The sequence below is a fragment of the Trematomus bernacchii genome, unplaced genomic scaffold, assembly GCF_902827165.1.
Source record: "Trematomus bernacchii unplaced genomic scaffold, fTreBer1.1, whole genome shotgun sequence".
Classification (NCBI taxonomy): domain Eukaryota; kingdom Metazoa; phylum Chordata; class Actinopteri; order Perciformes; family Nototheniidae; genus Trematomus; species Trematomus bernacchii.
Genome location: NW_022987864.1, coordinates 1 through 14790, shown reverse-complemented (window position 1 = coordinate 14790; position 14790 = coordinate 1). Strand labels below are relative to the sequence as shown.

The window sequence follows — 14790 nt, the reverse complement described above, 5'->3', positions numbered from 1 at the left end:
CCTTAGCTTTATATATGTCTCTCTTTCGGACCCACTTCGCACTTGTGCTTTTAGTTTTGCTCTGAAAACTCAGCTGGTTAATCCTCCCAAAGTTCATTGTGTCACAACCTGAAGCAGAGCTGTGAGGAAATGTCGCCACCTGTCGGTCAGAGACTGCAATTACAGAGAGGTGCGTTCAAGGACAGAGAGGTGCGTTCACGGGTACATTCAAGTATGGACAGTGGTATAAAAGTAACCAAGTGTATTTACTCAAGTATTGTTCTTTAGTACTTTTTTGCCATATTTGTACTTTACTTAAGTATTTCCATTTCATGCTACTTTATACTTTTTACTCCACTACATTCCGCATAATAAGTGTTTTTACATTTTATGCTTTAAGTTTATTTGATTCTTATACTTTTGTACTTTTAATAAAGCAAAGTCTTGAAATCAGGACTTTTAATTGTAACGCAGTATTTTAAGACCATGGTATTTGTACTTTTACTTAAGTAAAGGACCGAAATACTTATTCGAAACACTTAGTATGGAGATTTACTGTGTTCATGTACAGAGCATAAGCACAGAGGATGCGTTCAAGAACAGCATTTTGAGATTTACCAAAAATGCTTTGTATATTGACTATATGTAGGCCAGTATCATGTATATACTATTGTGCTTTAAGCTCGATTTATTTGTAGGCTATGTATTTTTAAAGCTTTATTTATTTTGAGTACTGTATGTGAAAAAAAAATTAAATAATTTTTGTATTTATGTTTTACTTTTATAATTATAATACATAATACATAAAACATGTTTATACTTTTATTTAAAATTAAATTAAATCCATACATTTACTCAAAGAGTACTCAACAGTATTGAGACAGTAAATCACTGGTTTAAATAAATTGTAATATTTATCTGTGTTGTTGATACGCTTGTTTAGTCAGACGATATTAACATATTTACACACAGCGTAGAGCCATCATTTATTTCATATAAAAGTACACATTATAATGTATTAAAGGCAGAGCATAGTAACAATATATAATATCAGTAAGAAAAGGCCTTGTAACGGTCTAAATCCATATGATAAAACATAAAGAGTAATAAGTCAAATATATATAAAACTTCACAGATTTAACAAGGATTCTGGTTAACAGATGAGACTATGTTTTGTTTTACTTCTGAGCGAGTGTTAATTAATATTCGCCCCAAACTCTCACACATTTGTCACCTGGAAGCATTATTAACACAGACATTTTTGCAGTAGTAACTTCATATAAACTCAAAAACACATTGTAACATGAACAGCTTTTTAACCTGTTAAGCCCTGAGCCTGTTTTTCAGGTCTCAGGCTCGAAAATGACATTCCCAGAACAAATGACCATATCTTCCCTTCTAAAAGGGTTAAATTAATAATCTTTTTTCTCAAAGTAATGATAAACCTGTGAGTTGGATGTAGAAAAGTCAGAATCAATATAAATGTTTTTTATTTGAAAGAAAATTCAGATTTCACATAGTAAAAAACTGTAAATTAGTGTCCGTCCAAAAATTCTTTTTTACTTATAGTGAAAACCACCCTTGGATGATGGGTTAGTAGACTAAAAGCTTTAGGAATCCAAAGTGTGTGGTTGTGGACGTGAGTAAATTGACTAATACAATGGATGAGATGGAAGATATTAAAGCTGATCGGGATATGGATATACGACGCAATGCTTGGATTAAAGTGCGGATTGAACGATCAAAAGGATTGATAAAGTGTGATCCTAAGCAGCGGTGCCGCCAGGGATTTTGGGCCCCGTGAAAATATATCACATTGGGCCCCAAAAGTATTTGTTTTGATATATATATATATATATATATATGTTGTAGTCCTGTCTCCCTTCAGATATGTTAAGTGGCATGTCATTCAACACAATGCTGCTCACCTCCTTCAGTTGGGAGAACAGCTGGTTCAGGTTCAGCCTTATGGGGGGACAGGGCTGCTGAGCCTAGAGATGGATCTGTAGTTTGTACAGCGCAGGTCAGGTCAGGTCAGCAGGCCACACAAAGAAAAGAGGGCAAAGAGGTGGTAAACCCTTATGCTTTCCTGAACTGAATGTTTTGATTGTCTAAATGTATATACTTTGGGAGATAATAACTTTCCTAATGAACCAACACTTTTATTTAAAGGTCCCATGTCATGCTTTTCTGTTCTTACCCGTCCCCGTGTGATGTAGCTTTCTCTGCATGGAACCGGTCTGCAGTCACAAACCCTCAGTACACCCTGTAGCGAGTACATGCCGTGTTCAAGTTGATGTATAACATGTTTTTTTAAATACATGTTATATATCTGAACACATTTGCTGCAATAATTATTATGTAATAATAAACTTGCAATCAGAAGTCAATATAACTAATAGATCTAAGTTGAAACAAATGTATTATTACAATCTTCTTAACTTGAAATGATGAGTTATATAAATGTAGAACTTGAAAGTGTGAGTTATAATAAGACTGAAATGTGAGTTTATTTGACTAGGAGGTCAATAAGGTTTCCTTGCTCTAATAATGTCAGATTGGTATTTGTTTCAACTCTGAGTATAAAGTTAAAACAACTTAACCCTCCTGTTGTCTTCGGGTCAAATCTGACCGATTTACTACTTTCATCAATCATAACTTTTTTGTTTTACATTCGATTGCATTAAGGCTTTATGATATCCTTCACAGTAGACATTTGAACATATGAAATTGATGATCACCACTTTCATTGAGTTTTGGATGATTTAGTCAACTTTGAAACACCCATGGTGTTCCCCATAAAGAAAAGGAATTAGTAACCATCCGGATCAGATCACACACACACACACACACACACACACACACACACACACACACACACACACACACACACACACACACACACACACACACACACACACACACACACACACACACACACACACACACACACATACTCTAGATGTGTTCCCCCCCTTATGTGCCCCTCCCCCCACATGGATCACACCTGGCACACGCAATACATGTTCAGTGTCTATTCTCTGTATATTTACTGCAGTTGTTCATGTGTACCAGTAGTCTGATACAATATATACAGTTTGAAAGGGTGTTAAATGACATTTGGTGATGATTAATGGTTTTTGTTTTAATGTAATAGCAGTTAAAACAGGACCGGTCAAATTTGACCGCAAACACCAAAGTAAGGGGGGGAACGAAGACAATAGGAGGGTTAAACAACTTAAAAAAACAATGTTAATACAACTAGAACCTTTAAGTCATATCAACGAGATTTACTTGCATTAATGAGTTGAAACAAAGTTTGTCTTCAAGTTGACTTGATTTGCTTTTCCAAGGCAGCAGGTGGACTTTCATTTGCAAGTTGAACTGACATGAACTGTTTCACAGTGTGTAGCTTTTTATTTATTTCAAAGTGGGGCCCATTTGAATTGTATTTATTTCCTTCAAATGTGCAGAGGACTCCCCAAGTGCTGTGTTTCATTTATTTTAAAGTAGGCCTGTGTATTTCTTTTTATTCTCCTTATACGAGTTCTTTGTTTATTATTAGAGGTTAACAGTTTTCTTTAATGTAATAAATAATACATGCATTCTCACACATTCTCACTCCCAACTCGGCCTATGTTGACGTTATGTCAGGGTCCCTGTCGTCACTTTCCAACGCAAGGGGGGGCCCTTTAGCGTCGAGTTCCAACTATCAGGGAGTCCCATTGACTTAGAGCTCCCTGAACGTTGGTAATAGACCAGTTGGGATCGCGGCTAAATGCTCTCCGCAGACCCATTCTCACAGCGTTTATCAACCTTTTCTAACTCAATATCAAGCCACACTTATTGTGTTTACTTCTTTATTTTAATTGTATAATGTCGGACTTTTGTTGCTGTCAGTTAGGGGGAGAGTAGGGGCTCAGAAAACTGAAATCTGTATTGTTTCATCGTTTTTTCCTTCTAATGTTGTATTCTTTTCTAAACCACACACTGTTATTTACTCAACAATAAGACACAACTATCCTTGTGTTTATTTATTTGTTTGATTGTATAATGTTGGACTTTTGGGAGTGATAATGTGTTGGTTGTGCGGCTCCAGACAAAAGAAATGGGTGGAAAAGGGGGCAAAATGGCTCTTTGGGGTCCAAAAGGTTGCAGACCCCTGCCATAGTTTATGGGCGCTGTACGCTATCAATCAATCAGCTATTTCAATACTAACCTGTTAGAACTAAAGCCTTGAGGTTTAATTCTCACACAGAAACAAAGCAAACCAGGAGAAACACTTTTGAAATCAGCTCACTCTCAGAGTTTCATGGATTATTAAAGAAGTTTTATTATTTTTTTGGTACATAGCAAATGACAGCGATGACAACATTTGTTAAAAAAAGCCACATCAAAAAACCTTAATTGGCGAAAGCTAAATTCTTCAGAAATGCAAAAAACAACAAAATCAATCAAAATTCTTATGAAGCAAAAACATTTCTCGGTTCCAAAATCACAACACTTGTTTACGGACAATGTTAACATTTTAAGTACGAAATAATTAGTCTCCTGAATTTGGGAAAATCCTAAATCACAAAAATAATCTGAATTCTTTGAAAAAAGTGAAATTCAAAAGACATTAAAAATGTTTCATAAAAGTCCAAAAAGTAATGATTACAGATTATTGATCATCTTGTGAAATAAGTACAATCCTCAATAATACAAAAACAAGCACATTTCTTGATCACATAACAAAGCACATTACCTTTTAAAAAGGAAACTTCTACCAAATTATGTACATTTTTAATTACAACATGTTAGTATTTAATATCTTATGAATTTGGGAATGCTCTCCAATAGGTGGAGTTCTTAAAAACAGCTAAATTACTACAAAATACAGAGAAATACCATCAAAAATGATATAATGTAAGAAAAATACTGAATGATTGAAAATGATTACAAACTGAGCTCAGTACATGTGAAATAAGAACTTTGAAGAAAAGTTACAATCTTATACTTTTTGGCAAATTACAAATATAATCGGATTTCTCTGAAAAAGCTTCTTTTTTTATACAAACAATCTCTTCAGACTAAAATCAAGCTAAATTAAACTGAAATCACATTTTTCAATAAAAAAAACATCAGCATTGTTATGAAATAAGAAGTGTTTGGACTATTTACTTTTGTTCAATTCCTATTTGTATATTGTTCAGCTAAATCTGGCCCTGCTGCTAAAATGACCCATGTGACCCACAAGGGGATCAAATATCCTATCTCGCTGATCAGATGAATTGTTGTGAAAAACGTAACATTTTAAAAACTGTACTTTGTCTTATTTGTTGATTGAATAACAAAAACCCTTGTTGTGCTCGAGGTCTACAAATCTAACACTAGGTGGCGCTGTAACGCGTTCCTCCTGTTATCTCAGGAATCACTACATTAGATTCAAACATTGGGTTTTGTAACACTGTTTTTAGAGGATATTTGAACATTAATATATGGCATTCATTGGCCAACTTAGTTCCTGAGCGGCCTGGGTTGGTGTGTCTGGTTTCAAACTGCACCGACTGCATGGACTTTTAAAAATAAAACTAACTTGTGATGTTTTTTAAAGATCTTCATCTTCAGTGGGAACCAATTGGCTTGGAGCTGACAGGAAGTCAGGAAACATGAGGCACTAACACATTGCTGGTGACTTTCAGAGTGAAAGCTATATTTTCTAACGTTGGTTAAAATCTATAAGAGCTGATAAACCCATGTGTGTGAGAGGAGCTCCTTGGAGCTGCTACTCTGCTCCCTGAGCTCCTTCCTCTTCAGCAGGAACACCCAGGTAATCCAGCTCAATGTCCTCCTGTCGGCTCGGCCTCCGCCCCCTGGTGGCCTGGAGAGACATGACAGCACACAGTGAGACTTCCTGCATCACTCCTGTTCAATAACACACACTGTTTCATTCAGTCAGTGGTGGAACAACAACATGTTTCAGTCCCTTATCATTCAGTCAGTGGAACAACAACATGTTTCAGTCCCTTATCATTCAGTCAGTGGAACAACAACATGTTTCAGTACCTTATAATTCAGTCAGTGGTGGAACAACAACATGTCTCAGTCCCTTATCATTCAGTCAGTGGAACAACAACATGTTTCAGTACCTTATCATTCAGTCAGTGGTGGAACAACAACATGTTTCAGTCCCTTATCATTCAGTCAGTGGAACAACAACATGTTTCAGTACCTTATCATTCAGTCAGTGGTGGAACAACAACATGTTTCAGTACCTTATCATTCAGTCAGTGGAACAACAACATGTTTCCGTACCTTACAGTAGAAGTAAAGGCCGACGGTCACCAGCAGCACCAGCAGCTGAGTCAGCGGCAGGACGACGGCTCGGATGATAAAAGGTCCTGGATCTGATCAAACACATGGACAGCATCACATCAAGAGTCAGCAAACACACAGAGACCTGAACCCACTTCAGCATGGAGACTCCTCTACAGTTATATTACAATAAACTACATCTTCTTAAGATCTTCATTCAACCCCAACCCTTTTTCAAGTTCATACCAGACAGTAGGACTGTAGGGAGAAGCTGCTAGCTGTATCTGTTGAACAGTCAGTACTCATGGCAATACTCCAATGTAAACTACAGCTGACTGGAGAATTGCTGTTCTGGATTCATGTCTTCACGGTTCATTGCACTTATTGTACGTTGCTCTGGAAAGCTAAATGTGATGTAAGGGTGTGACTGCTTCAGGGCTCACAGTAAAACACTCAGTCCTCACCAGCGTTCTCCTGGGGAGCATCACGCTCTGTCCTACAGTAAACTCTAACAGCTCACCTGTGACGGTGACGGAGAGCACACGGCTCTCAGAGGAGAAGTCCTGAGAAAAAGCAGAGACATAAACACAGCTGTAGCTTCCCTGGTGGGCGGGCTCTGCAGCCGAGAACAGGAAGTGGGCAGAGTGATTGACAGCTGGCTGGGTGTAGTTGTGAGTGGAGGAGCTGAGCAGGAAGGAGCCTCCTGGGTACTGAGGCTGGATGGAGCAACTGATGGTGAAGGTGAAGCCTCTGAACACCTGGAACCCCTGCTGCTGGGCCCCGGAGACCCCGTACATGGAGGAGGACACAGATATGTTGGGCTGAAACAGCTTATCTGGAGAGAGAGAGAGAGAGAGAGAGAGAGAGAGAGAGAGAGAGAGAGAGAGAGAGAGAGAGAGAGAGAGAGAGAGAGAGAGAGAGAGAGAGAGAGAGAGAGAGAGAGAGAGAGGGGAGATTTGATTTTTTAAAGACTCCTTTATTAACAACAACAATGATCTTAGTTAGCTAGACATTGAGAAGATTTGATTTGTTAAACACATCTCTTCACATAGAATCAGAGTTCAAAGCAAGGCCTCCCTCCACCACAGAGCTCACAGATGGAGAGAAACACTAACGGTTTAAAAGCTCCTCCATGTTTCTCATCAGAGAGTGAAATCTAAAATCTAACTCCCTCTTGCTTTCACCAAGAGAAACACATGTTAGTGAGCTGCTGAGCTGCTGTACTGTTTACTTTGTTGTTCCTGCTTCTGGAGATCCACATGTTTGCCTGCCCCAGCAGCAACAATAAAAACAGTCTCTGTGAAAACCTCCTCTCAGTCTGAAGACACCGCTTTGAAGACATTACAAAGAGCTTTCAGTCTGTGACAGTCCAGGTAGCAGAGAGGGATTGTCTCTTTGTCAGAGAGAGAGAGAGACTAACAAAGAGACAGAGGACATGATGTCATAAACAATGTCCCTGATGGGCTTACCTGAGCAGGTGAGAGTCAGGAAGGTAGTAAGAGGAACGTGATGCTGCACACTCCCTCAGAGCAGATCCAGACTGAACACAGTCAGAGCTGATCCTCCACACAGGTCTCACTGAGGACTCCTCTCTCCGTCCCACAGAAACAGCAGAGCCACAGTCGAGCTCTCTGCAGGCGACTCCTGCTGCCTTCAGGGTCCAGGGAGAGTAGCCCCCCACTGGTCTCCATTCTCCCTGATGTTCCACCTCCAGAGCTCCTGCACAGCGACTCTCTCCTCCCTCCAGCTTAACACCACCAGGCTCTGAAGAGAAACAAGAGAGAGATCAGAGAGAGAATAAAGTGAGTTTGATGAGAACAGAATGAACCAATCACAGCTCCTCTCTACCTGAGCAGGTGAGGCTAACAGCTGTGCCAGGTGAGCAGGTGTTTCTCTCTGAGGCTGAGCTACAGTCCAGGAGAGCAGACTCATGGCCTCCACACTGGAACTCTTTGGTCCACATTGGAGCCTCCCCTTCTCCATAGAGCGCCCCCTGGAGGACTGAAGGAGCCCCACAGCCCAGCTGCCGGCAGACCACCTGAGCATCCTGCTGGTCAAAGTCAGCCTCACACACTGAGGACCAGGACGGGTTAGACTGGTTAGACTGGTCAGAGTTCACCTCCAGTCTGCCTGAGCACAGACCAGTCCCCCCCAGCAGCCTGACAGAGTCTGCAGAGGACAGAAGATCAAACAGAGGTCAAAGACACACCATCAAAGAGATGAAACTATATTTCAGAGATTCAAACTGGACTCAGTTGCGTTTTGTAAAAATGCAATATCAAATATGTTATTGATGCACACCAGAGCTATACCCGCTGGGACAAACATCCAACAGAGTCTTTACATGCAGAATTCTGCAGATACATTTGACGTGTTCAGAGAAAAACACCAACAAATGCATGTAGAGCAGAATTAGGCAGATACCCTCTGATCATTAACACTCAAAAGAGAGCACTAACATTCTTTAACCACCTTAGATCCAGCCCCCGAGACACCCTCCACTCCAAAGCCCTCCAAAGCCAAGAGCTAACCCCAGAGAAGAGTCCCCTATGTCAGCTGGTGCTGAGGCTAACTGCCCCCTCTCAGAGCCACTCTGACCAGTCTCTCAACAACACTGCTCTCCAAACACCAATCACAGTCAAACGCATTATAACACAATGTAAACACAACTATTTAGAACATTGGAAAGAAGAAACTAGAAGCCAAAGTAGATTAGAATGTTACCTGGCTCTAAAGAGAGAGTATGAGCTGGCAGAATATCTGTCTACTGTCAGAGATAGAAAGCAGAGACAGATCCTAACCAAGCACAGGCTCAGTGACCACACACTGGCAACAGGAAGACACAACAGATCCTGGCAACCAAAAGAAAACAGAATATGTGGTCACTGTACGACAGGTGAGACTGAGACAGAGATGCACTTCCTCCTAAAGTGCCAAACATTCAACGAAGTAAGGAGCATTTACTGAAACAAGTTGAACTCTGTAATCCCAGGTTTCAAGGAGGTTAATGACCTCTCAAGACTGAGAGAGAGAGAGAGAGAGAGAGAGAGAGAGAGAGAGAGAGGTTAATAACCTCTCAAGACTGAGAGAGAGAGAGAGAGAGAGAGAGAGAGAGGGGAGAGAGAGGAGAGAGAGAGAGAGAGAGGAGAGAGAGAGAGAGGGAGAGAGAGAGAGAGAGAGAGAGAGGGAGAGAGAGAGAGAGGAGATTAGATCTTTTAAAGACTCCTTTATAACAGTTTAAAAGCTCCTCCATGTTTCTCATCAGAGAGTGAAATCTAAAATCTAACTCCCTCTTGCTTTCACCAAGAGAAACACATGTTAGTGAGTTGCTGAGCTGCTGTACTGTTTACTTTGTTGTTCCTGCTTCTGGAGATCCACATGTTTGCCTGCCCCAGCAGCAACAATAAAAACAGTCTCTGTGAAAACCTCCTCTCAGTCTGAAGACACCGCTTTGAAGACATTACAAAGAGCTTTCAGTCTGTGACAGTCCAGGTAGCAGAGAGGGATTGTCTCTTTGTCAGAGAGAGAGAGAGACTAACAAAGAGACAGAGGACATGATGTCATAAACAATGTCACTGATGGGCTTACCTGAGCAGGTGAGAGTCAGGAGGTAGTTAGAGGAACGTGATGCTGCACACTCCCTCAGAGGAGATCCAGACTGAACACAGTCTGAGCTGATCCTCCACACAGATCTCTCTGAGGACTCCTCTCTCTCCCACAGAAACAGCAGAGCCACAGTCGAGCTCTCTGCAGGCGACTCCTGCTGCCTTCAGGGTCCAGAGAGTGTTATAGTCCTCCACTGGTCTCCATTCTCCCTGATGTTCCACCTCCAGGTCTCCTGCACAGCGACTCTCTCCTCCCTCCAGCTAACACCACCAGGCTCTGAAGAGAAACAAGAGAGTGATCAGAGAGAGAATAAAGTGAGTTTGATGAGAACAGAATGAACCAATCACAGCTCCTCTCTACCTGAGCAGGTGAGGCTAACAGCTGTGCCAGGTGAGCAGGTGTTTCTCTCTGAGGCTGAGCTACAGTCCAGGAGAGCAGACTCATGGCCTCCACACTGGAACTCTTTGGTCCACATTGGAGCCTCCCCTTCTCCATAGAGCGCCCCCTGGAGGACTGAAGGAGCCCCACAGCCCAGCTGCCGGCAGACCACCTGAGCATCCTGCTGGTCAAAGTCAGCCTCACACACTGAGGACCAGGACGGGTTAGACTGGTTAGACTGGTCAGACTTCACCTCCAGTCTGCCTGAGCACAGACCAGTCCCCCCCAGCAGCCTGACAGAGTCTGCAGAGGACAGAAGGTCAAACAGAGGTCAAAGACCACCATCATTTTTTCATTTCATTTCAAACCTTTATTTAACAAGATTGGTCCCTTGAGATCATAGATCTCTTTTTCAAGGGAGACCTGCAGCAAATAGGTTCCACATGAAACATAAAACAAACATAAAACAATAAAGGACATCATATATTATATTTACAGGCTACATTTACATAGTTATCGACATTTACAAGTACCCATGGTATCAAAAAGCATTTCACTTAGCCTAGCTTTAAAAACATGCAGAGCAATGAAATTGCTCAGTTTCAATTCTTGCTGAAGATTGTTCCAAGCAAGTGGAGCTGCGCACATAAAAGCTGTCTTCCCTAAGACAGTCCTTGCTCTTGGCACATCTAACAAGACTACATCCTGCCATCTCAGACAATAGCTGCTTGCAACTCTCTGTGTTATCAGAGAGCAGATACAATACGGGAGTTTACCCAACATGGCTTTATAAATAAACGTGTACCAGTGACTGAGCCTCCGTACAGTAAGTGATGGCAAACCTCCTTGGTATACAGGGTACAGTGATGCGTAAGTGACTTTAAAAGTGTTCAATGTTGTGCATCAATAACAGATTTGATGTTGTTACATTTCTATAAAAAATGCTTTTGTGAGTGGATTTCTGAGACACCCTGACGCCGCTAGATTCACAAAGGAATGTATTCAAGATGGGAGTTTCTGTAGCCAATCAGATGTCTGCATCATTTAAGCCAATCACATGAGTGCATCCCTTTCAAGCGAAATGACTGCCCTGCCCACTTCCCGGTAAAACTAAGGCATCAGAACGAAGCGGAAAACAATGTTAATATCACTTCTACTCTAGCTTGGAAGAACACGATATGAGGTCCATCCTAAGTCTCTGAACTTGAGTCCATGCTTCCCTCACTTGCGTCCTTTCCTCCACACGAAGAGGGAGGGAGTAAGGAAATGTGTTTTCAGAGCAATGAGACGTCCTTTCCTCTGAGTGTGAAGTTAAAGGACTTCCGTTTGTGATTCCTGATCGCTGCTGGATCGGCTGTCAGTGGCTTTAACAGCTGCACACTTCTGACAGAGTTTGTGTTTGCAGACATGTTCGCTGTTCTATTCCTAATAAGAGGCTCCCAGTTATCACTGCCGGAGCAGCAGCAGTGTGTTACCTGTCTCACCTCACACCTGCACAGTGGGGGTTCTAGAACATTTTACATGGGGAGGCAAAGGGGGGGCAAGAGGTCAGGGTGGCATGGGAGGGGCCGACAGTACGTGGTATTTCATACTGTATATAAAACCTATTTATTGTTAAATCATGGCCGAACACAAGTGTTCTTAATGCACAAGAGAAACAAGGTGTTCAGACTAACAAACTAACATATAGTATAAAACAGCAGAAAGTACTCATGGTACCCTAGAACTCTGTGTACTGTAAGTACAGTCAAAGTACTTAGTTATAATGAAGTACACACATGACATCACCCATCTCTTCAGAGAGCTAGAGGTGACCTGTGCAGCAACACATTTCAATATGTGTCAATACTAAGAGCTGCTAGATTGAGCTGCTGTGATGGAAGATGTGAGGAGAAGAAGAACATACCATGTGGTCCAGCTGGAGTCTCCTCTGCCTCCTGATCCCTGCCTCTGGCCCTCTTTCTGACACTTCATCTTCCTCACATACATGTCTTCTTCTTCACTAATGTCTTCATCTCTCCTCTTCCTCCTGCTCTGACCCTCCTGCTCTCTTCATATCCCTCTCTTCCTCCTGCTCTGACCCTCCTGCTCTCTTCATCTCCTCCTCTTCCTGCTCTGACCCTCCTGCTCTCTTCATCTCCTCCTCTTCCTCCCTCTGACCCTCCTGCTCTCTTCATCTCCTCTTCCTCCTGCTCTGACCCTCCTGCTCTCTTCATCTCCTCCTCTTCCTCCTGCTCTGACCCTCCTGCTCTCTTCATCTCCTCCTCTTCCTCCTCCTCTGACCCTCCTGCTCTCTTCATCTCCTCCTCTTCCTCCTGCTCTGACCCTCCTGCTCTCTTCATCTCCTCCTCTTCCTCCTGCTCTGACCCTCCTGCTCTCTTCATCTCCTCCTCTTCCTCCTGCTCTGACCCTCCTGCTCTCTTCATCTCCTCCTTTCTCCTCCTGCTCTGACCCTCCTGCTCTCTCATCTCCTCCTCTTCCTCCTGCTCTGACCCTCCTGCTCTCTTCATCTCCTCCTCTTCCTCCTGCTCTGACCCTCCTGCTCTCTTCATCTCCTCCTCTTCCTCCTGCTCTGACCCTCCTGCTCTTCATCTCCTCCTCTTCCTCCTGCTCTGACCCTCTGCTCTCTTCATCTCCTCCTCTTCCTCCTGCTGACCCTCCTGCTCTCTTCATCTCCTCCTCTTCCTCCTGCTCTGACCCTCCTGCTCTCTTCATCTCCTCTCTTCCTCCTGCTCTGACCCTCCTGCTCTCTTCATCTCCTCCTCTTCCTCCTGCTCTGACCCTCCTGCTCTCTTCATCTCCTCCTCTTCCTCCTGCTCTGACCCTCCTGCTCTCTTCATCTCCTCCTCTTCCTCCTGCTCTGACCCTCCTGTCTCTTCATCTCCTCCTCTTCCTCCTGCTCTGACCCTCCTGCTCTCTTCATCTCCTCCTCTCTGGTACAGATGCTTGTGTAACTTCACACGTTAGGGCCATGTAGCTGATAAGTAGCATATCATAAATAGAACATCAGAAAGTATTGATCAAGCGCACACAGGCAGCTGTGTTCAGACCCAGTTTGACGGTAAAGGATGTATCCTGCTTTCATTGATCTGGCCTCATGGCTGTGAGCAGTGGCACAGCAAGACCCTCTGGGGGCCCAGAAGAGACATGCCCCCAACCCATCCAGCATTCAGCTAACGCTCTCCTAACACCAGCTGCTCCTCAAAGTACCGTGCACTGATGCATATTCACAGAGAAACATACATTTAGCTGTCAGTGGAAATTGTAAACACTGTGTCCTAAATAAAGGAGGTTAAATATAAAGTCTCTCTCATATTAAATATTACGTATGTTCTGATTTTAAACCTTGTGTATGTATTGATTACACCTGATTACCCGATAAACAAACAAAGCTTCTGCCACATGAATATCAGACGGATTTCATACAGATTGTGATGGATACTAAATGAGATGTCACTCTGCTACCAGATGAATGTTCAGTGACGTTTATATCATGTCTGGATTTGTTCTAGATACTTTTTAATCTCGGTTAACCCCCCCCATGAACTGTGGTTGCTTAAAACGACTGTCTTAGATGATGTCACTGATGATGTCACTGATGATGTCACTGATAAGCTTACCTGAGCAGGTGAGAGTCAGGAAGGAGGAAGGGGGAGATGATACTGCACACTCCCTCAGAGCAGATCCAGACTCAACACAGTCAGGATAGATCCTCCACACAGGTCTCACTGAGGACCCCTCTCTCTCTCTCCGTCCCACAGAAACAGCAGAGCCACAGTCGAGCTCTCTGCAGGCGACTCCTATTGCCTTCAGGGTCCAGAGAGAGTAACGGCCCTCCACTGGTCTCCATTCTCCCTGATGTTCCACCTCCAGGTCTCCTGCACAGCGACTCTCTCCTCCCTCCAGCTTAACACCACCAGGCTCTGAAGAGAAACAAGAGAGTGATCAGAGAGAGAATAAAGTGAGTTTGATGAGAACAGAATGAACCAATCACAGCTCCTCTCTACCTGAGCAGGTGAGGCTAACAGCTGTGCCAGGTGAGCAGGTGTTTCTCTCTGAGGCTGAGCTACAGTCCAGGAGAGCAGACTCATGGCCTCCACACTGGAACTCTTTGGTCCACATTGGAGCCTCCCCTTCTCCATAGAGCGCCCCTGGAGGACTGAAGGAGCCCCACAGCCCAGCTGCCGGCAGACCACCTGAGCATCCTGCTGGTCAAAGTCAGCCTCACACACTGAGGACCAGGACGGGTTAGACTGGTTAGACTGGTCAGACTTCACCTCCAGTCTGCCTGAGCACAGACCAGTCCCCCCCAGCAGCCTGACAGAGTCTGCAGAGGACAGAAGATCAAACAGAGGTCAAAGACACACCATCAAAGAGATGAAACAATATTTCAGAGATTCAAACTGGACTCAGTTCCAACATGAGTTGATGATGAACAACAAAACACATGTTTAAAGAACACAGACTGCAGGTACCCTCACATCTACATCTGATACCCTCTAGCAAGTGGTCTCCATTAGTGAACCCTTC

The 14790-nt window shown here is 43.1% G+C and overlaps 1 protein-coding gene across 1 annotated transcript; it reads right to left on the bottom strand.

Annotated features, from left to right (window-relative positions):
• Positions 1-7741: 7741 nt before the first annotated feature.
• LOC117469152 (CD5 antigen-like) lies at positions 7742-13958 on the bottom strand. The gene is made up of 3 exons (XM_034113533.1): positions 13881-13958; positions 10243-10563; positions 7742-8040 (listed from the first exon to the last, which is right to left on the bottom strand). The coding sequence occupies exons 2-3, from the start codon at positions 10355-10357 to the stop codon at positions 7742-7744; spliced, it is 414 nt and encodes a 137-aa protein (XP_033969424.1). The 5' UTR covers positions 10358-10563; positions 13881-13958.
• Between the last annotated feature and the right edge of the window lie 832 nt (positions 13959-14790).